Here is a 20,193-nt window from a genome sequence, read left to right as displayed (position 1 = left end):
ACCCAGAGGACTGGCCACACTGGGCTACCGGAGTCACTTAAACACAGAATCACACCATATCCATCAAGCTGCGCACCACATTATCACCAGAGCAGCAACACCAAACGATCAACAACAAAAAAGCAGCAACATCAAACGATAAAAAAAGAAGGAAGAACAGCAACACCAATCTAAACAAGCAAATGGTCCAGAATTAAAACACTCGAGCAATTCAAAAGACGGCGGTACGATACTTAAGACATGACACGACGAACACTGTCAAGGAGCTTCAACGACATACGCACACAAGCACGGTTCTGAGTTCTCAGTTGGACCGGACCTGACCAGACAAGACACACGCAAACCTTCAAATGGAGAATGCAAATTAATTAAACAAGGTAGGTATCTCCGACCGCTCCAGTCCGGAGAGGCTGCAAGCTGAGCAGGTCGACAGGAGGTAGCGCAGCTTGAGACGCCGTTGAGGCCTGGACGGGCGAGCCGGCCTAGCTGGAGAGCCAGACCATGATCTCCGACACGGCCAACTTGTATATGTCCTCCGCGGAAGGGTTCTCACCTCCATTCACCTATTTTGTGAAAAAAAATGAATGTTAGTTTTGCTGGCATAAAGTTTTAGATGATGCAGATAAAGTCGGGCTATATGATGCATATATTACTTACGTAAGAGAAGATTCTGCTGAAAATACTTTTGTTAGGTAAAAGTATTTAATGTAGATTTTGTTTTTTTAAAACGAGCCAGCAGGATAGCTACTGCTTTATTAATAGAGAAGAATGCCCGACGGGCGTAACAAGACAGGAAACTTTATATTCTGTACACTATGAACACGGCTAGCAGCCTGAAACTCCTAAGTACACTCAACTACGCCTTGCGGCGTCAAGGAACCGCTCCAGGTGCTTAGCACCTGCCACCGCCTATGTGATTGCCTCGTCCTCTATCCGGGCCACTAAGCGAGGGAGGGGTTGTTCCTAATGGCGGAAAACTCGCGCATTGCACTCTTTCCATACCTCCCACAACACTAAGATAATAAGCGATCTCAAGCCTTTTTTATCAACGGCCTGCGTAATGTAGATATTGTTGCTTAACTTATGATTTCTAGATACTGGGTTTGGATATGTGCATGCTTCATGCTTGTTGCTGCTAGGGGGATAAAGCTACCACGTGCAAACTTATCTTTGGTGGAAACCTGGAATTGTGTGACAGTACATGATTCAAGTAGCAAGAAAGGACTCTTGGTTACTGAATGACTATTCGAGATAGTGCACTACTACACTTATAAATCAGTACCAAGAAAACAAACCTCTTGATAAATTCTGAACTCTGTTAGTAGCTATATGGACATGTGCATTAACTGGATAAGTTAATAGCATTTCTGTGTAACAACAAGGATTTAATCATAAAGCTAGTCACCTAAAAATTCCTATAAAGTAAAAAACTGGTATGTGCACTCAGGCGATGTTAAAAAAAAACTTCTAGCACACTAGGATTTTTTCAGACCTTAATGGTAGGGTGGCATAGTTTTTTATGTCTACTCCAACATCATGTTTCCCAAACATAAACACTGCGGTAAAACTATACTTCTAACGTACTATTCTCTTATGGTTACAAAACCATACAATATTCAACTTTTGCAAAACGACATCTTTGGACAAAAGGATGAGATCAAATAAGGTGGAGTAATCGAATCTATAGATTAGTTTAGCGAGATTCAGTGTTATTTGGATCACCTTCCCCATTAAAGTGCAGAAAAAGATCTATAATGTACCATTTTCTTACGGTTACCAAGACCATGCAACCTCAACTCGTGCAAGCCATTTGCAAACGAACATCTATGGTCAAAAGGTTAAGATAAGAAAGGCAGAGTTGCTGTATTATTTGATTATTAGTTTAGTAAGATTCACTTTGATCATATTTGGATCACGTTTTCCTATTAAAACATGACAAAATAGAGATGTAATGCACTAATTTCTTGCAGTTACAAGAACTATGTACCCTCAACACTTGTGAATCGTTTGGGAAATTGACATCCTTTGTTAAATCATGAGATGGGATAGAGCGGCCTAACTATATTTTTCGATTAGTTTAGCAAGATTCAGTCAGAAAAAAATGTCAAACTAGCATACCACCGATTGGATTATTCCATTTGCTTTTCCCCATATATGCGGGGATTAGACCCAATCCCTTCCGTCATATCAGAATGGAAAACAAAACCGATTTTTTTGAGTAACTCCTATCCAAACGAGCCCATTCCTAGTACCACTGATTCCCCATTGGTCATGTTTACAGGCCATAACCTGTGAGATCCTATTCCTGCACTCATATAAGCTGCTGCAAGTATGTCTCCAACCCAACATCTAGCGACAAGCACAAAACATGAAACCCAGGAGGAAGGTCGAGATCGAGCAGGCTACTTACACTGGTATAGATGGTAATCATGCTCCGTGCACCCTCGGCCGCGACGTGCGCCGTGATCACATCGATCCCGTGCTTGTTCAGCACGGACATCACCAGCGTTAGCATGCGTGGGTGCCGCGGCAGGCACAGGTTGATGACTGCCTTCTCGTCGGAGATGCTCAGCACAACGTTCGGTGCCGACCACGTCTGAAACCCAGCCGGCCCCGTGGCCGCGGCGAGCGGTGGTGGTGGTGCTGCGGCCGCAACCGCAGCAAGAGGCTGTTGCTGCGGCACAGGCCCCCAGCCATTCGACATGGCGGCCATACCTTGCGCGGTCTGCATCACCGACAAGGAGGACATGGCCTGAGCGGCGGCTTGCCGTGCGAGTGCCTGTTCCTGCTTCTGCTTCTCAAGCTGGACCTTGGTCTTCTCTAGGGCCTTGATGAAGTGGATCGTCTCTCCCACCAGAGTCGCCTTGTCGACCTGTTCGAACAAGATATGACATCACATAGCCCACGCCATGAGTGAATCTTATCCCGGACTAGTTGGCTAGCCATGCGTTTGCATGCTCCAAGCCAAGCTAGCTAACACATACCATCCTCGCACGATGGATAGATGGTGGCATGGTGCCATGTGAGAGCCTCACCTTGTCTGGGATGTGGGGCATGAGCGCGTGCAGATTGCTGAACAGGTCCTTCATCCGCCTCCGGCGCTCTCGCTCTGTTACGATGTGGGCTTTGACGTCGCCGTCTTCGTCAGCAGCCAACGAGCCCTTACCCTTGGGGAAGCCATCTTTGGCGGTGTTGGTGGAAGCTTTTCCCGCTGCTGAGTGCTTACCTTTGGATCTGTTGGTGTTGGCCTTGGCGCCGCTCGCCGAGCCATGCTCTCCACCTTGGATAGCATCCAGGACGACGTCCTTCCCCTTGCTAGCATCCATGCCCACCGGGCTATCAATCCTGGATCCACCGTTGTCATTCTCAGCGGGACCCAGGAATGTCATGGTTGCCGGAGGCGTGATGCTGCGCTCGTCGGAAGAGGCGTTGTCTTGGTGGTGAAGGGGACTGTCTTGAGCCATGGCACGGAGGTTGGAGAATTTTGGATGAGGAGGGGAGGCGAAATGTGATTTTGGGAGAGGAACACGGCATCACCTTTATTTGTAAGGATGTAAAATTAACTACACGTTGTTTTCTGATTTTTATTTTTTTTCACTGGTCAGAGATGTATGCAAAACTGACAAATTACAGTACGAAAGGATGTGTAACGTCTCCTGGTGGATTAGCTGTTTCACGGTAATTTGGCAGAACCATTGGAGCCACTGTAGCCTGCTCATTTAATTTACACAGCAAGAAAAAGATGCGGTCAAATGGAGTGTTTTATGCATGATGACCTCAACTCCAAATGCTCACTGGGTACTGGATAAATTAACAATGATTGCTGCCTTACAGTGTTACTCTACATTTTTAATTACTACTTACTTTCAAATTTAGTACTCTACTCAATTATTACTTGCCAAAGTTCCGTGAACTTCCAAATCATTCTCAGAATGTGTTGATTCAGCTAATTTTTCTGATGCAGTTTCCAAATATCTTTTTCCTGAAGTTTGTAAAACTATTCTTCGACTTATTAACAAAGCATTCACGTTGCCGTGTCAGCATTTTCATCTAGTACCAACTTTCCAACTTACCATGTATTCATAAAAAAATACACCCTGAACTTTAGTAACTGACTGCCAAAAACCAGTGTGAATGAATCCAAGCAAAACCACGTCCTCATTCTTCCCTACAGAACAACAAAAGAAGAAAAAAAAAGGAGCCCACTCCAGACATGCAAAGTGATGCTACTTGTGCAACTGCAAGGATACAAAATTACAAATTCAGTTCTAACTTTACAGTGAGCAAGCAACATTTCACGCACGGCGACCCCCGGCTGTTTCTCATCATCACCTTTGCCTATCCCACTAAACATCTGGCAGGTCTCACCAGGCAACAAGCAAAAGCGACGCTGTTCTCCTCATGAGTGCCGGATACAGCTAAGTGCATTTGGCCCCGAGCGTAACAAGAAGCTTGGTGTTCGCGTTTCCATTTCAATTCAAGAATCAAGCTTATAGCCTAAGCTAAGGGTTATCCATGGGGGCAAGGCAAAAGCTTGAGAAACTAGCAGTGGTGTGATAAGGACATCATTTGTTGTTGTTTTTTTTTTGCCTATTTCAGCAGCTTTTCATATGCCCTTTTCGCTGTTCTACTTGACGGAATGCACATCCAAGTATCCATCCGATCTTTGAGAGAGGGATAAGACACATCTAGCCGTTTGGGTGGTGAATCTACGATGGTGACCTAATGACCGTGATAAACTCACAGACATCTCATAGGTCGTGGCCGTCCAATTCCCTTATGTGTGCGTAGGATGGTTGGAGAGAATATTTTTGATGGGTTTGGTTGGCACAGATATCAGTGCACCCATCGAGTGTGTAGATAGGCACCAAATGATAGAGCATTTGCCACTCTGTAATTATCTTATTGTCTGCGTGGCAAGATCTGATGCCAACTGGATGGCGCCCCCCGCACCTCGCGAGTGGAGTGCCCCCGGCACTGGCGCACCGCGTGCCGGCGCCGCCTTACCGCACCCACCCACTCGTCCTAGCCGCTCTCGCCGCCGCTGTGCTCCGCTGACGACACGCACCCGAATGCTGCTCGCGTCCGCCAAAGCCGCCGCCGACGATGCCGCCGACCGGCTGGGAGCCCGCCTGCAAGACCTTCTTCTCCGAGATTTCCACTGTATCGCCGCGCCAGGTGCCTTCCCCTATTCCTCTTTCACCTACCTCTGGATCACCCCCCTTCCTTGCATCCAGGTTCACCGTTTCGTACATGTCGTCTGTTTTGTCCCATCTCCTCACTGCACCCCCGGCGCTCATCCGTGCACGCGCCATTTCTTTGGGCGTGTTTTGCGCGAAGCTTTGCTCACTGTCGGTTGTCAACTTTCTCATTGTGCGCGGGCATCTCGAGTTTAACCGCTATACCTTCCGCCTACACCAGTCCGAAGAGCAAACCATGGCAATGACGGCCATGCTTTGTGACGAAGAGGAAGCAGTTACTCTGGCCTAACAATCGGCGCCTGCGACTCTAAACGAGCATGCAGCTCGAGGACATGGTTGCCCTGACAGCTCGGCAAAAGTGCTTCGCAAAACTATACCAGGGCGCCAGAGGGAGTTACGCAACGATTTGGACTTCACTCCGAGCGCTGACCCGGGACTGCTCCCCTGCCGCGACATGACGCTATCAGAGCGAACACGCATAGCTGCTGACCTCACGCGGCACCTCATACTGCTGCAGTCCCGTCAACCTTCACTGCGCCCCATCTGCCCACTGGCAACTCTTATCTCCTGGCCGCGCTCTCGCCAGCACTTCCTTCACCCCAGACTGCAGCACCCCCGCCAAAGCCCATCCCTCTCCAGCACCCAGGCTGCCATCGTTGCCTTGGCCGTGATCACCAGGTCCGCAACTGGCGATCCTGTTTGCTGCCGTCTGTGCCACCGGACCGGCCACCGTGGCTACGCGTGCCCCATGGCCTTCCCTCGCGAGCAAACACCACACCCTTGCCGCCGCCCCACCATCCCGGTCCTGGCCACCCGCGTCCTGCTCAACGTTGTCCCCTTCGCACCACGTGCCTCGCCACCCCCATCCACCACCCTGCCGCCGCCGCCCATGCCTCTGAACTTGCCGCCGTTTACCACGGCGTTCGACCCGCTCTGCATGCTCGCCTCGTCAAGCCAGGGCCCTGCGGTCCCCCAACAACTCCCCAACAAGGTGGCAGCCGATGCTCCGGAAGAAGGACCTTTCTTCCTGGGGATCTTTCCGCGAACCTCTAAACACCGGAAAAGCCCCCGCCAAAACACCCACGCGCGCCGACGCCACTACCTCGCGCCGCGAATCCCCAAAGCTCGTGACATCCGTATGGTGGGTGGCAGCTCCCCACTCCATCGTGCCCCCTCGCCTATGAGTATGCGTGCCCCAAGACATTCCCCACCGTCGACCCCCTCGACGCACGTCCACACTGCCCCCGCGCCTCGCATTGCCACCCCGACATCGGCGGACTCGGAGGAGGTCTTGGTCCAGGAGTTGACGGACTCGATCGATGCTACCTCTGTGGATGTCGAGTCGGTCGATAGCGATGACCTCGTTGGGGTCCGGACTACCTCGAGATATGGGTCGGTGAAGGCGACTGGGAGCAATGCCTCTCGGTTCGCATTCGTGGAGGTGGAACCACCTGAAGCTGCAGTCAACCCGGCACCTCTCATCCACTCCGCGTTCAACGTGGCGGCAGAGGGAGTGTTGCTGCCTTCATCCCGCGGTGTTGCGCTGCTGCACTTCGGCAGCACGCCCGCACGTGAAGCCGCAATGGCGGCACAACCCATCCACCTTCACGGTGCAGTCGTGTGCCTGGAACGGGTGGAAGACACGGATGACCGCTTCCTCCGTGAACCCGCTTGGGTGCCGGGGAAGATCAGGGGCATCTACCAGTGCGTCGGATCGGTGGTGGAGATCGATCCGTTTTGCCTGCCTGGCTTCGACCGCTCCTGCCTACGTTTCGTCATCGAGCTTCAGCATCCACACGTCCCAAGCCACATCGGCGTCCACACTCCCAGTGGCCACGGCATCGTCCTCCGCCAGAGTGTCCTGGCTGTCTGGCCGCGCGAGCAACAACTCGACGCCAACAGTGATTGGGTTCCGTTCTTCGGAACCGGCTCCACCACCACCACCGCCACCTCCGGCGCACGCCCCTGGTTTTGAGCAAGCCCCCTGCACAACATGATCACCACCCTGCCCCGCACGCTCCCGCGCCTGCAGCTCCCGCTCCCCCCGCACAGCCACCAGCCCCCAACCCCTGCAACACCTGACCCCGCTGCACCCTGGAGCCTTCCTTGGCGCCGCAATCCTGTGCCATGGTTTCCTAAACGCTTACCCTTTACCTCGCCTCCTGCCGCTGCCTATCATCCTCCGCCTGCCACGCACCACTATCCCCGCTACCAGCACCTGCCGCGCTGTTCCCGTTCTGCTCCTTACTTGGCGCGACGATGGGAACGCGAACGCGCAGAACGCCCAAGCGCCTTTTGCCTCACCCCAGCCGCTCGCTCCACCCCTCACTCAGCCTGCCACAGAGATGCCTGCACGCCTTGTCCCTGGCGCCGCCAACACTATCCCTGCAGCGCCACGCGCTAGGGTTGGTACACGCAACAACGCACGTCTCGCCGCTAAGGACTCTGGCAGGTATGTGGATGCCACAGCAAAAGCCTCACAGCTCAAATCCCTCCACAACAGCCTCGCCATGTGTTCCGCCGCCGTCCAGGCGCACGTGAACCAAAAGAAGCTCCTGAGGAAAACCAAGAAGCCGATCGCACCAGTGGACCTCACCAAGCTCGCCGACGCTGTCGGGCTGGGTGACGCCATCGCTCGTGCGCTGGACTGCATCCTCGACATCAGCTCCACCACTACACGGCAGCTCGACTCGGTGCTCCCCGGATGTAATGCGTGAACTTGAGATGCCCAATGCGTGTCCTGCTTTGCTCTACCTCAGCCGACGCGCTTTGGACAAGGGATCTGTCCCCCTTCTGCCACCTGCTCGCTCTAGTGTTAACTATGCTGTCTTTTGTTCTAGTTGCTATTATCATGTAAGTACGCTGATGTGCTGTTGTTCCCCTCCTAGAGCTAGAGCTTCTCTGTTCTTGGTTTTACATAAGTACGCTCTGTTTCGTTCCCAGTGTCGGGTACTTTTATGTAAGACATGAACCAAAATCATGTTTTCTTCTCTGTTCTCTCTTGGAACGTTCGTGGTTTGGGAGAGAAGGCCAAATGTGCTGTGGTTCGCGATGCCTTCTGCTCTGCACGCCCCTATGTTGTTTGCCTTCAAGAAACGAAGCTTTGCCACACGAACAGGCTGAAAGCCTACAGCTTCCTCCCTGCAAACCTGGACTCCTTCCAGTGCCTCGACGCCGACGACACGCGCGGTGGTGTTCTAACGGCCTGGGACTCTTCTGTGTTCTCTCTCGTTTCTCATTTCTCGCGACCACACTCCCTAACAACCACTCTGTCTTCCATTGCCTCCAATTACACCTTCGTGATCACCAATGTTTATGCGCCGACCAGCCATCAGGGATCCCTCTCTTTCCTTCGCTCTCTCGAAGAAATTGCACAACTTGTACCTGGCTGCTGGACCTTAATGGGGGACTTCAACTTTACCCGCTCCAGTGCAGAAAACAGCAACGGTGTTTCCTCCGCACCTCTCTGCGCTGCGTTCAACAACACCATTGAACAGCGGCAGCTCATTGACCTTCCTCTTCTCGATCGGCTCCTCACCTGGTCCAACTACCGAGATTCACCCACACTCACCCGCCTCGATCAGGTGCTGTTCAACCTGCCTATGAGCACGACCTTCCCCAATTCCTCCCTCACCTCCCTCCCAAAACCTACATCGGATCACACCCCCATTTGTCTATGTATGTCCACTGCTATCCCAAAAACAACCATTTTCCATTTTGAAACTGCCTAGCTCCATAACCACGACTTCCTCCCCACGATCCTCCCGGCCTAGCACTCAAACCCTGAACATGACATGGCGGCGGCGGCGGTCTGGGCTCTAAAAGCTGTTCGATGCACGTCCAAGGTATGGGCTCGGCGTAAGCGAGCACCTCCGTCTCTTCTACCCAACTGCAAATTCGTTATATACCTACTTAATGTCCTCGAGGAGGGACGCCAGTTTTCTGCAGGAGAAATCCAACTATGCCGGGAATGTCAAGACCGGCTGGAGCTCGCTCTGCGGGAGCGAGCAGCGTACTGGAAGCAGCGCGGCAAATGCCGCGCCATCCGCGAAGGTGATGCTAATACGCGGTTCTTCCACACGCAAGCGACCCATCGGCTGCGGCGCAACAACATCCGGGCGCTGACGGTGGACGGCATCGTGGTGTCCTCGCACCACGATAAAACCACCACACTCACCGGGCACCTACAGGAGCTCCTGCTTGCACGTGCGGCTGACACGGGCGCGGTTGACTACTCCAATCTCTACGCCACCTCGGCGAGGGTGGACAACCGCCCGCTGCTGCAGCCGTTCACGGAGACGGAAGCCCAGAAAGCTGTGCGGGCCATGAACAAGTCCAGTTTGCCCGGCCCCGATGGCTTCGGACCGGCGTTCTATGCCGCGGCATGGACCACCGTATCTCCAGAAATTCTACGGCTGGCACAGGCGTTCCAAGAAGAAGCCGTTGACTTGGAACGGCTGAACCGGGCGTATGTGGTCATGATCCCCAAAGGAGCTACTGCTTCGATGCCAAGTGACTACCGTCCCATATGCCTCCAAAATTGCTCACTGAAGATAACCTTCAAAATGCTCACTACACACCTCCAAGGTCAAATCTTCCGCCTCATTGATCTTGATCAAACAGGCTTCATCAGGGGGCGGTCCAATCAGAGAATTTTGTTTACGCGATGGAGCTTGTCCAAGTTTGTCACCGGCAAAAACTCCCCACAATTGTGCTCAAGCTCGACTTTGCCAAGGCCTTCGACTCTGTGAACTAGAACAGTTTGGAAGCCGTAATGTCAGCTAGAGGATTCCCACCTAGATGGAACAGCTGGATCAGAGCTCTGCTAAAAACGTCGAAGCTATCTGTCTTGGTCAATGGTGTCCCAGGACCCTGGTTTTCATGTGGAAGAGGCCTCCGACAGGGCGACCCTCTGTCCCCCTACCTCTTCCTTTTAGTGGCTGGTGTGCTGCAGCAGATGATCAGGAAAGACACAAGAATATCACATCCAGCAGCTCACGGCCAGCCAGCTCCTGTGCTCTAGTATGCGGACGATACACTGTTACTGATCCGGGCCAACCGTGACGGGCTACAGGCGCTGAAACAGCAGCTGGACCGCTTCTCTTTGGCAACTGGGCTACAGATCAATTACCACAAGAGCGTGATGGTGCCTATGCATGTTTCCAGTTCAATGACAGCTACTCTTCAAGGCATTCTCGGGTGTCAATTGGCCAGTTTTCCCCAATCCTACCTGGGGCTGCCCCTGTCAAACGAAAAGCTCCGGCTATTAGCTTTCGCCCCCCTCATTGACAGGGTTGATCGGAAGCTGTGCGGCTGGCGATCTGCACTACTGAATGCAATGGGGAGGGTAGTGCTAATCAACAGCGTGGTAGATAGCCAGTTTACTCACGCAATGTCAGTACTCCTCCTCCCCCCTGGCGTCATTGAAGCGATTGACAAACGACGCAGAAGATTCCTGTGGACGGGGGAAGAAACGGCCACTGGTGGCCAATGCCTTGTTGCCTGGGAGAACACCTGCAAGACAAAGGAGAATGGAGGTCTTGGACTCAAAGAACTGTCCATCCAGAACAAAAGCCTCTTGCTCAAGCTCCTACACCGCCTGCACCACCCGACTGATTCATCTTGGGCACGCTGGGCGCGCAACCTCGTCAGCCTGGTAGACCTACATGGCGAGATCGATGGAACACACTGGTCTGCTCTCAGGAGCCTACTGTCAGTGTACCGCACCATCACCTGCTCTGCAGTTTCAGATGGCTCCACAACCAGCTTCTAGTTTGATCGATGGCTACCTGAAGGCCGTCTGTGCGATCGGTTCCCGGTGCTCCTCACTCATGTTGTCCAGGACAATAGCTCAGTTGCTCAAGTGATGGATACAGGCCTGGAAAGATGCCTCACCACGCGCTTTTCCACCGAGGCGGCCGACGAACTTGACAAACTGCAGGAGTTGCTCGCCAACGTGGTACTCAGAGAAGGGCAAGATCAACGGCTTTGCTCCTTTGGCCACAACCCAGTCTCCTTGAAGTCATCTGAGGTCTATTCTAAGCTTCTGATTTTAGCAGGCGCATCCCCCTCTCCTTTCGCCAGCTTTGTCTAGCGAAACCGGGCACCTCCACGCATCAAGTTCTTTGGCTGGCTGCTTGTTCAGGACCGCATTCAGTGCCACGCGAATCTTGCCAAGAAGCACATTCAGGATGATCCGGCTTGTGAACTGTGTGGGCAGCCCGAGGACTGCAACGACATCATCTTTCACTGCAAGTTCGCGGCACACGCATGGGAGGCGCTGGGTACCTCAACTACCGGTGCTTCAGTAAAGCAGCTGTGGACTGTTGCCCGTCCGACAACAGTCCCAGCGCAAGAATTCTCAAGCTTCATCCTCCTACTATGCTGGCTTCTCTGGAAACACAGGAATGAGGTTGTGTTCCGCCACTCCCCTCCGTCACACGAAAGGTTCTGGCACACCTGCAGAGATGAAGCATTGTGGAGCCAACGGTTTAAGGCCGAAGAGCGAGTTATCGCTGAGACCTGGTGTATAGTTTTTGGTTCAATGTAAACCGAACTGTATGTCTGACAAACCTTCCCCCTCCTACTTTCAAACCTGCTAAAAATGTCAGTGTAAAGACTTTTGGACTCCAAAAGGCCCAATGCATGAATGAATGAATCAGGTGGGGATCCCCCCTGTTGACCCTAAAAAAAACTGGAGAATAAAAATGAAGGATAGCGGAAATGGCACTTTTTTTTTAGTGGTGGTAAACTTTAGTCGAAGTACAATGTAAACATGAGTTGTTAGCAAATCACACTAGGTTGAGTTGGCAATACAATTTAAGGTGACTAGTATTCCAATGATGGCAGTTGGCAGGGTACGAGGCTGATGCATGATATGAACTTTATAAAAAAAACCCTACATGCCACCTCTTAAAACATTAGTGACCGATGAGAAAATTGAATCGCAAAGAGGAGTTATAGAATTATAAGTGGTAGGTAAAAGTGGATGAATAGAAAGGGATTAGGAAGTTTTGGTATAAGAAGGACAATACAGTGCAGACAAACTATATTACTAATGCGACATCAGCATGCAGAAGAAGATCAAGTACTCCCTCCGTATAGGAAAAGGAAGTCGTTTTGGACAGCGACACGGTCTGCAAAACATTACTTTGACTCCTTGTTTTTATAAAAATATTTATCAAAAAGTGATATATGTATATTTTTATGAAAGTATTTTTCAAGATAAATCTATTTATATGGCTTTCACATTTCCAAACTCAACAACTTAAAAGTTATTCATGATTTATATTCCCAATGTTTGACCCAAACCTTGTCCAAAATGACTTTCTTTTCCTATACGGAGGGAGTATTGAGTTTACGCACCTCACCGAGGAGGGAAACTAGCTTCTTCTTACTAAGTCGGCTCCAAAGTTTCCCATTCACCTTTTCCACTCACTTTCCCGTTGCCCCTCTTTCTTGCTGAAATTCTTGTTTCCTTTCTTGGCTGTTGCTGGGAAACGATCTTTGCCTAACCCCCTTCCTCGATGAAGGGGTAGGTATTTTCTTTAGAAGGTTAAGAAGCCAAGACCAAAGTGACCCTTGCCCCGAGAAGCAGCATAGTTCCTCTGATATTGAGCCAGGAAGGAAGGCTTCGTCGGTCGAGCAAAGAAGGCTTTGCCAACTAAGTGGGGAAAATTTTATCGGTCGATCTAAATGAGCTTCTCCTGGCAAGCAAAGAAGGCTTCACCACCTAAGTGAGACGGGCTTCGCTGGCGGGGCAAGCAAAGGTTTGTCACAAGGATGCTTACGACAAATGTAAGAAGAGGCTTCGCTATCAAGTGCTAGAGTGGAGATATTGTCCTAGAGCCATGTGCGGGTTTTCCTTTGGCAGTGTATTGTGAAGACCACTGTGCCCTCAAATATCCTTAGAATATAGTGGTTGAAAGAACATCGGTGGTTCATATCCCCTATAAATAGGAGGGTACAGTTGTAATAATAAAAAAAACTATGTGCAAAATCGTGTCATCATGAGCATGCATGTTATTAAGCTTGTAACGATTTTCAGTTGTAATGATTTCCAATGACTGATTTTCATTGATGATTTGTGGCTAGAACCGACCGTACAAATGCCTACATTTACAGACAGATTGTTATTAGGAACCGAACTGTACACATTTGTTTCCACAGTCGGTTCTCAATCTAATCCACTGTTTATGCTTTTAACATGACAATTAAGGGAAAACCGTCAGTACTGGGTTTTTTGAGCCATCTGTACATTACTAGTGATTGTGAAAGTGCACCGAGGTTTCTCAACCGGCTTAAGCCAACATTTTGTAGTGAAACAATTGGCAGTGAAAGAGTGCATCACTACCGTTTCGTCTTCTTGTCTCCATGCTTGATTTTTACATGGAGCTGAAGAACCGAAAGTAGTGCATACATATGTTTATACAGTAGTGCATAAACTAAACAAGCCAATGATAAAGAGATTAAAACAGTTCAGCAACTCAGAAGACGACAGTACAGTACTTAAAACATACATATACAGCATACACATAAGCACTGGTTCTCAGTTCAACCCGATTTAACCTGGCACATGCATACAGAGAGTCCTCAAACTTTCAAATACGAATGCAAATTAATTAAACAAGCTAGGTTACTTTGACCCCGAGGGGCTGCAAGCTTAGTATATCGACAAGCAGTGATGCAGCTTGAGACCTAGCTGGAGAGCCACACCATGATCTCCGACACCGCCAGCTTGTACATGTCCCCGGCCGATGGGTTCTCCCCGCCAGCTCCATTCACCTGTTTTGTAAGAATCCACAAGTTAGTGGGCAGGTTTAAATTCTTTCTGACACAAAAAGGAACGGCACTATGAAAATTTATAAACAAGAAAATTATCCAATTAGTACTTTTGTAATGGTTTGCTGCTAGGTTCTACAAATATGTTACCTTTGGCTACATGCATGCTTGTGGGAAACCATGGTACTACTCTATATGCATGTTACTGCTATGGGATCTTGTGTGAACTCATCTATGGTGGAAATCATGGAACTGCGTTATGATACATGATTCAAGTAGAAAGTATGCTGATTACTGCGTGTCATTCAAGTAGTGCATTAGACTAATGAAATCGGTAATAGGAAAATAGCCATCTCGGTGCATCACACTCGAGGGTCATGGAGATGTGTAAATTTAGGTTGTATTTATTTGATTTTCTAAGAGTTTATTTGATTCTTATTTAGAAAAAAACAAACATCATTAGCACTAAATATAATACTAGAAAGCCTTGAACTAGATTTGTACAAACAAAATTACTCGAACCCTCTCTCTCTCACTCACTCAATTCTAACATTTTAATTCTAATTCTACAGGCAAAGTTTGTATAGTGAAACTTCTAAATACGTCATCCTCATGTACCTTCAACTAAACGCTGAAGTATGGGATAACATAGTTTGTTACAACCACTACTACCTAACGGCTGGATCAGCTCTACAAGGATGCTTCCCACAAAAATAGTAAAATACACATTGCCACAAAATTGACCTCTAACACACTAGGATTTGCTTTCCTTAACTTAGTGGTAGGCTTGGGTAGTTTGTTACATAAACTACAAAAGTATGTTTCTCACACAAAAATGTACCTCTAACGTCAGAGTATTTTCTTACGGTTACAAAAACCATGCAACCTCAACCTTTGCAAACCGTTGGCGAACTGATATCTTTGGTCAAAGGATGAGACAATAAGGCAGAGTAACCGTATTCAGTTTGATTGGCATTAGGATCACCTTCCCTAATAAAGTGTGAAAAAAACAGATATCTAACGTACTACTTTCTCAAGGTTACCAAAAACAGCATGTGACCTCAACTTGTGCAAATAGTTTGCAAATCAACCTCTTTGGCCAAAAGGTTAAGATAAAGTATGATAGAGTAACGGTATTTGTCGGTTAGTTTACCAAGATTCAGTTTGATCCGTATTTGGATCACCTTGTCCTATTAAATCATGACAAAGTAGAGCTCTAACGTACTATTTTCTTACGGTTACTAGAACTACGTAGCCTCGACACGTGTAAATCAATTTGAAAACCGAAATTTCTTCGTCAACACGTGTCGATTGTTTATTAACTAGGTTCAGTTTGGTTACTTTCTAGCTAGATCCTTTTTGTCGGATTTAGATTCGACCACCTCTACTTCTAGTAAGTGCGAGCTGATGAGAATCCATATAACAAAAAAGATCGGCACTATGAAAATTTATAAACGAGAAAATTATCCAGAAAGTACTTTTGGAATGGTTTGCTGCTAGGTTCTACAAATATATTAACTTTGGCTACATGCATGCTTGTGGGAAACCATGGTACTACTCTATATGCATGTTACTGCTAGGAGATCTTGTGTGAACTCATCTATGGTGGAAATCATGGAGCTGCATTATGATACATTATTCAAGTAGAAAGTATGCTGATTACTGCGTGCCCATTCAAGTAGTGCATTAGACTAATGAAATCGGTAATAGGAAACTAGCTGTCTCGGTGCATCACACTCGAGAGTCATGGATATGTGTAAATTTGGGTTGTATTTATTTGATTTTCTAAGAGTTTATTTGATTCTTATTTAGGAAAAAAACAAACATCATTAGCACCAAATATACTACTAGAAAGCCTTGAACTAGATTTGTACAAACAAAATTACTCGAACCCTCTCTCTCTCTCACTCACTTAATTCTAACATTTTAATTTTAATTCTACAAGCAAAGTTTGTATAGTGAAACTTCTAAATACGTCATCCTCATGTACCATCGACTAAACACTGAAGTATGGGATAACATAGTTTGTTACATCCACTACTACCTATTGTATCAGCTCTACAAGGATGCTTCCCATAAAAATAGTAAAATACACATTGCCACAAAATTAAAGGTCAATTTTGGAGTAACCCTTAACTTACTGGTAGGCTTGGATAGTTTGTTACATCAACTCCAAAAGCATGTTTCTCAAACATAAATGTACCTCTAATGTTAGAGTATTTTCTTACGGTTACAAAAACCATGCAACCTCAACCTTTGCAAACCGTTAGCAAATTGACATCTTTGATCAAAGGAAGAGACAATAAGGCAGAGTAACCGTATTTAGTTTGATTGGCATTAGGATCACCTTCCCCAATAAAAATGTGATAAAACAGATATGTAACGTACTACTTTCTCAAGGTTACCAAAAACAGCATTTGACCTCAACTCGTGCAAATAGTTTGCAAATCAACCTCTTTGGCCAAAAGGTTAAGATAAAATAAGACAGAGTAACAATAGTTGTCGGTTAGTTAATCTAAATTCAGTTTGATCCATATTTGGATCACCTTGTCCTATTAAAGTATGTCAAAGTAGAGCTCTAACGTACTATTTCCTTATGGTTACTGAACTACATAGCCTTGACACCCGTAAATCAATTGGAAAACTGAAATTTGTTCGTCAACACGTGTCGATTAGTTAGTTAACTAGGTTTAGTTTGGTTACTTTCTAGATCCTTTTTGTCGGACTTAGATTTGACCGCCTCTACTTCTAATTCAACGGTAAAGAGTTCTGTTTTCAAATTCAAATAGTGGAAACATTGTTCTTATTTTCCTAGTAGGTCACACTAGCAGTCCTACCACTAAATGAAATATATCCAATTGGGTTTATTCAGATAGGTGGGGATCCAATCCCTTCATATCAGGATGGAAAACAAAAGTGATTTTACTGGCCACCTGAGTGTTGGGGTTGAATTCCTGCTTATATAACCGAGTGTTCGGATTTTGGAATGGTTATGGTTGCCAGTACGTGCGAGCTGATGAGCATCCATATAACATAACCGATGTCTGGCGGCAAATCCCGAACAATGAAACTCAACATTGAGGAGGCTACTTACACGGGTATAGATGGTGAAGATGCTCCTGGCGCGGTCGGCCGCAACCTGCACCGAGACCACGTCGATGCCGTGCTTCTTCAGCACGGACACAACCATTGTCAGCATGCGGGGTTGCCGCGGCGCGCAGACGTTGATGACAGCCTCGCCGTTCGTCAGCACACTCAGCACGACGTTCGGTGTCGACCACGTCTGGAACTCGACCGGCCTCGCTGCCGCAGATGCAGCAGCAGGCGCCTGCTGAGGCGCAGGGCCCCAGCCATCTGACAAGGCCGCCATCCCGTGCGCGGTGCGTGGCACCGACAAGGAGGATGCCCCAGCTTCAGCAGCGGCTTGCCGTGCGAGCACTTGTTGCTGCCTCTGCTTCTCCAGCTGGGTCTTGGTCTTCTCTAGGGACCTGATGAAGTCAATCGTCTCTTCGACTAGGGTCGCCTTGTCGACCTGATAGAAAAACAGACGAACAGATCATAAATCTTCTCCCAGATAAGCAAGCTAGGCTTGCACCTGCATGCTCCAAGCCTTAGCCAATGCACATGAGCCTCGCACTATAGATCATTGCCATGTGAGTGAGACCTCACCTTCTTGGGGACGTGGGGCATGAGATCACGCAGGGTGCTGAACAATTCCTTCATGCGCCTTCGGCGCTCTCGCTCCATGATGATCTGCACCTTGAGCTCGCCGTCGTCGTCAGCAGCCAAGGAGTTCTTACCCTTGGTGGTGAGGCCGTCTCCCGCGGCGTCGGCGGCAGCTATGGCTGCTGCCGAGTTCTTACCTTCGGATCTGCTGGTGTTGGCCTTGCCGCCGCTGTCTTCTCCACCTTGAATGGCATTTGGGACGACGTCCTTCCCCTTGCTGGCATCCATGCCCACTGGGCTGCCAATCCTGGATCCACCGTTGTCGTCCTCAGTGGGATCCAGCAAGGTCATGGTCGTCGGGGGCACGAAGCTGCGCTCGTCGGAGGAGGCAGTGTCCTGGTGGTCTTGGGAACCGTCTTGAGCCATGGCAAAGGTTGGAGGATTTTGGATGAGGATGGGAAGCGAAATGCAGAGGCCGGAATAAAATTTCCTTTTTTTAAAAAAATTGGGAGGCGAAATGAGATTTGGGGAGAGGAATACAGTAGTGTGCCTTTGTTTATAAGGATGTAAAATTTACCGCTTGTTTGTTGTTTTCTGTTCTTTTCTTTTTAAAAAATCCATTTCACTGGCCAGAGGTGCATGCAAAACAGACAAAGTACAGTGCAAATTAAAAGGATGTGTAACGTCTCCGGACTCCGGGCCGATTAGCTGTTTCATGGTAATTTGACAAATTTTACTTTGTCACAATGGCGTGCTCATTTGATTTAAAGTGCAAGGAAAAAATGCAGCCAAATGATGGAGTGTTTTCTGCATGACGACCTCAACTCCAAATGCTCACTCGGTCGTTGATAAATCAGCAAGAGTTGCTGCCTCACAATGTTATTATATTTTTAATTACTACTTCCTTTCACATTTACTACTCTATTCAATTATTACTTGACAAAGTAATATACAAAACGATACGGCGCTGACTGCTGTAGCCTAGCGGTGACTCGTTCCTCAGGCATTTTCTATGAACATCCAAACAATCTCAGAATGGTGTCGATTCAGCTATTTTTTCTGATGCAGTTTAGTTTGCAAATTTCTTTTTCCTGAAGTTCCTATAATGCTATATATATAACTCTCCTTTCAACTGATCTGTAAAACATTATCCTTGGCGTGTCAGCATTTTCATCAAGTACCAAGTTACCCGTAACCAAAAAAACAAATGCACCCTAAACTTTAGTAACTGGCTGCCAAAAACCGGTGCATGAATCCGGTGCAACCAAAACCACGCTTCACTATAGAACCAAAAAAAAAAGAAAAAAAGAAGAAGAAAAAAGTAGCCCACTCTACAGAAGCAAGTGATATTACTTGTGAAACTGCAAGGATACAAATTCAGTTCCCACTTTACTGTGAGCAAAGCAACATTTCACGCATTACGCCCCCGGCTGTTTCTCGTCGTCACCTTTGGCTATCCCACCAAACACCTGGCAAGTCTCACAGGGCACAAGTAAAAGCGATGCACTTTTCCTCATGAGTGACGGATACAGTTTAGTGCATTTGGCCCCGAGCGTAACAAGAAGGTGCCTTCCATGCCAGTGTTTGTATTTCCGTTTCAGTTCAAAATCATGCGTACAGGCTAAGGGTTATCCATGGGGGCAAGGCAAAAGCTTGAGACTTAAGAAAGTTTAACAATGGCGTTTGCTGGCCATCCACCTGACAAAGGAATCGTTTTTTAGCTGCATTTCTTCGCCTGTTTCTGCAGCTTTTGATCCATCTTGTTGGCTAGCTTGCACGAGAATGGAGAGGACTGAATTTGCGAACACCTCAAAGTGTGCCATGGCTGTGCTTAGCCGATCAGGAAATCCGACAGCCAACATTCTTAAGATGCCTGAGAGTACTTTAGACGTACACAATGCTAAACCCCCGTTGGCAAATTTCGAAAACATAGACAAAATTGCAGGTTAATTAACGACGCTAGCGTTGGTGCAGTAACAGTGGAGGAACTAGTGAAACCTCTTGACAAAACGCTTCAGATAACCATACTATGATGCGCATCATTTCAGACTTTTTGGAGCGATAAAAAAAATGTTTCTTGAATTGGTTTCCATGTTTCCAACTAGTACATGGTTTCCACTGTATGTTTTTCTACACAACCATACGCATTTCAGTTTCGGTTCTATGCTTAATCATACAATGAACTAGATAAAAATCAAAGCTATCAGCAATAAAAATACCTACATAATATTGATTTGAGATTAAGTACAACATGGGGATATCAGTGTGTGTGTGTGTGTGTGTGTGTGTGTATATATATATATATATATATATATATATATATATATATATATATATATATATATATATATATATATATATATATATATATATATATATATATATATATATATATATATATATATATATATATACGCGCGCGCGCATGCTCCACCGCCCTGTCTGCGGCCTGCACCTCCGCCCGCCTCCATTGAATCTTAACATAATTTCTATATCACTTTTCATAAAATGTAAACTAGGTGATGTTATCTAGCTAGATGCGCAA

At 47.7% G+C, this 20,193-nt stretch overlaps 2 protein-coding genes across 2 annotated transcripts; one reads left to right on the top strand and one right to left on the bottom strand.

The window, feature by feature from the left end:
• Positions 1-171: 171 nt before the first annotated feature.
• Positions 172-3,495, bottom strand: LOC117835447 (transcription factor bHLH95). Its single transcript, XM_034714793.2, has 3 exons — positions 3,036-3,495; positions 2,411-2,872; positions 172-563 (listed from the first exon to the last, which is right to left on the bottom strand). The coding sequence occupies exons 1-3, from the start codon at positions 3,462-3,464 to the stop codon at positions 483-485; spliced, it is 972 nt and encodes a 323-aa protein (XP_034570684.1). The 5' UTR covers positions 3,465-3,495; the 3' UTR covers positions 172-482.
• A 5,500-nt stretch (positions 3,496-8,995) lies between these two features.
• On the top strand, positions 8,996-9,952 carry LOC140221653 (uncharacterized). Its single transcript, XM_072291389.1, has one exon. The coding sequence runs from the start codon at positions 8,996-8,998 to the stop codon at positions 9,950-9,952; it is 957 nt and encodes a 318-aa protein (XP_072147490.1).
• The last annotated feature ends 10,241 nt before the right edge of the window (positions 9,953-20,193 follow it).

The sequence above is a fragment of the Setaria viridis genome, chromosome 1, assembly GCF_005286985.2.
Source record: "Setaria viridis chromosome 1, Setaria_viridis_v4.0, whole genome shotgun sequence".
Taxonomy (NCBI): domain Eukaryota; kingdom Viridiplantae; phylum Streptophyta; class Magnoliopsida; order Poales; family Poaceae; genus Setaria; species Setaria viridis.
Note: the sequence above shows the minus strand (reverse complement) of the source record. Positions and strands in the feature narration are given on the sequence as shown.

Excerpts from the sequence above, each read along its gene's own strand:
- LOC117835447 (XM_034714793.2), bottom strand. The coding sequence starts at position 3,464 with ATGGCTCAAGACAGTCCCCTTCACCACCAAGACAACGCCTCTTCCGAC. Across the intron at positions 2,873-3,035 it reads TGCCCCACATCCCAGACAAG|GTCGACAAGGCGACTCTGGT; the intron begins GTGAGGCTCTCA and ends TTGTTCGAACAG. Across the intron at positions 564-2,410 it reads TGATTACCATCTATACCAGT|GTGAATGGAGGTGAGAACCC; the intron begins GTAAGTAGCCTG and ends TTCACAAAATAG.
- LOC140221653 (XM_072291389.1), top strand. The coding sequence starts at position 8,996 with ATGGCGGCGGCGGCGGTCTGGGCTCTAAAAGCTGTTCGATGCACGTCC.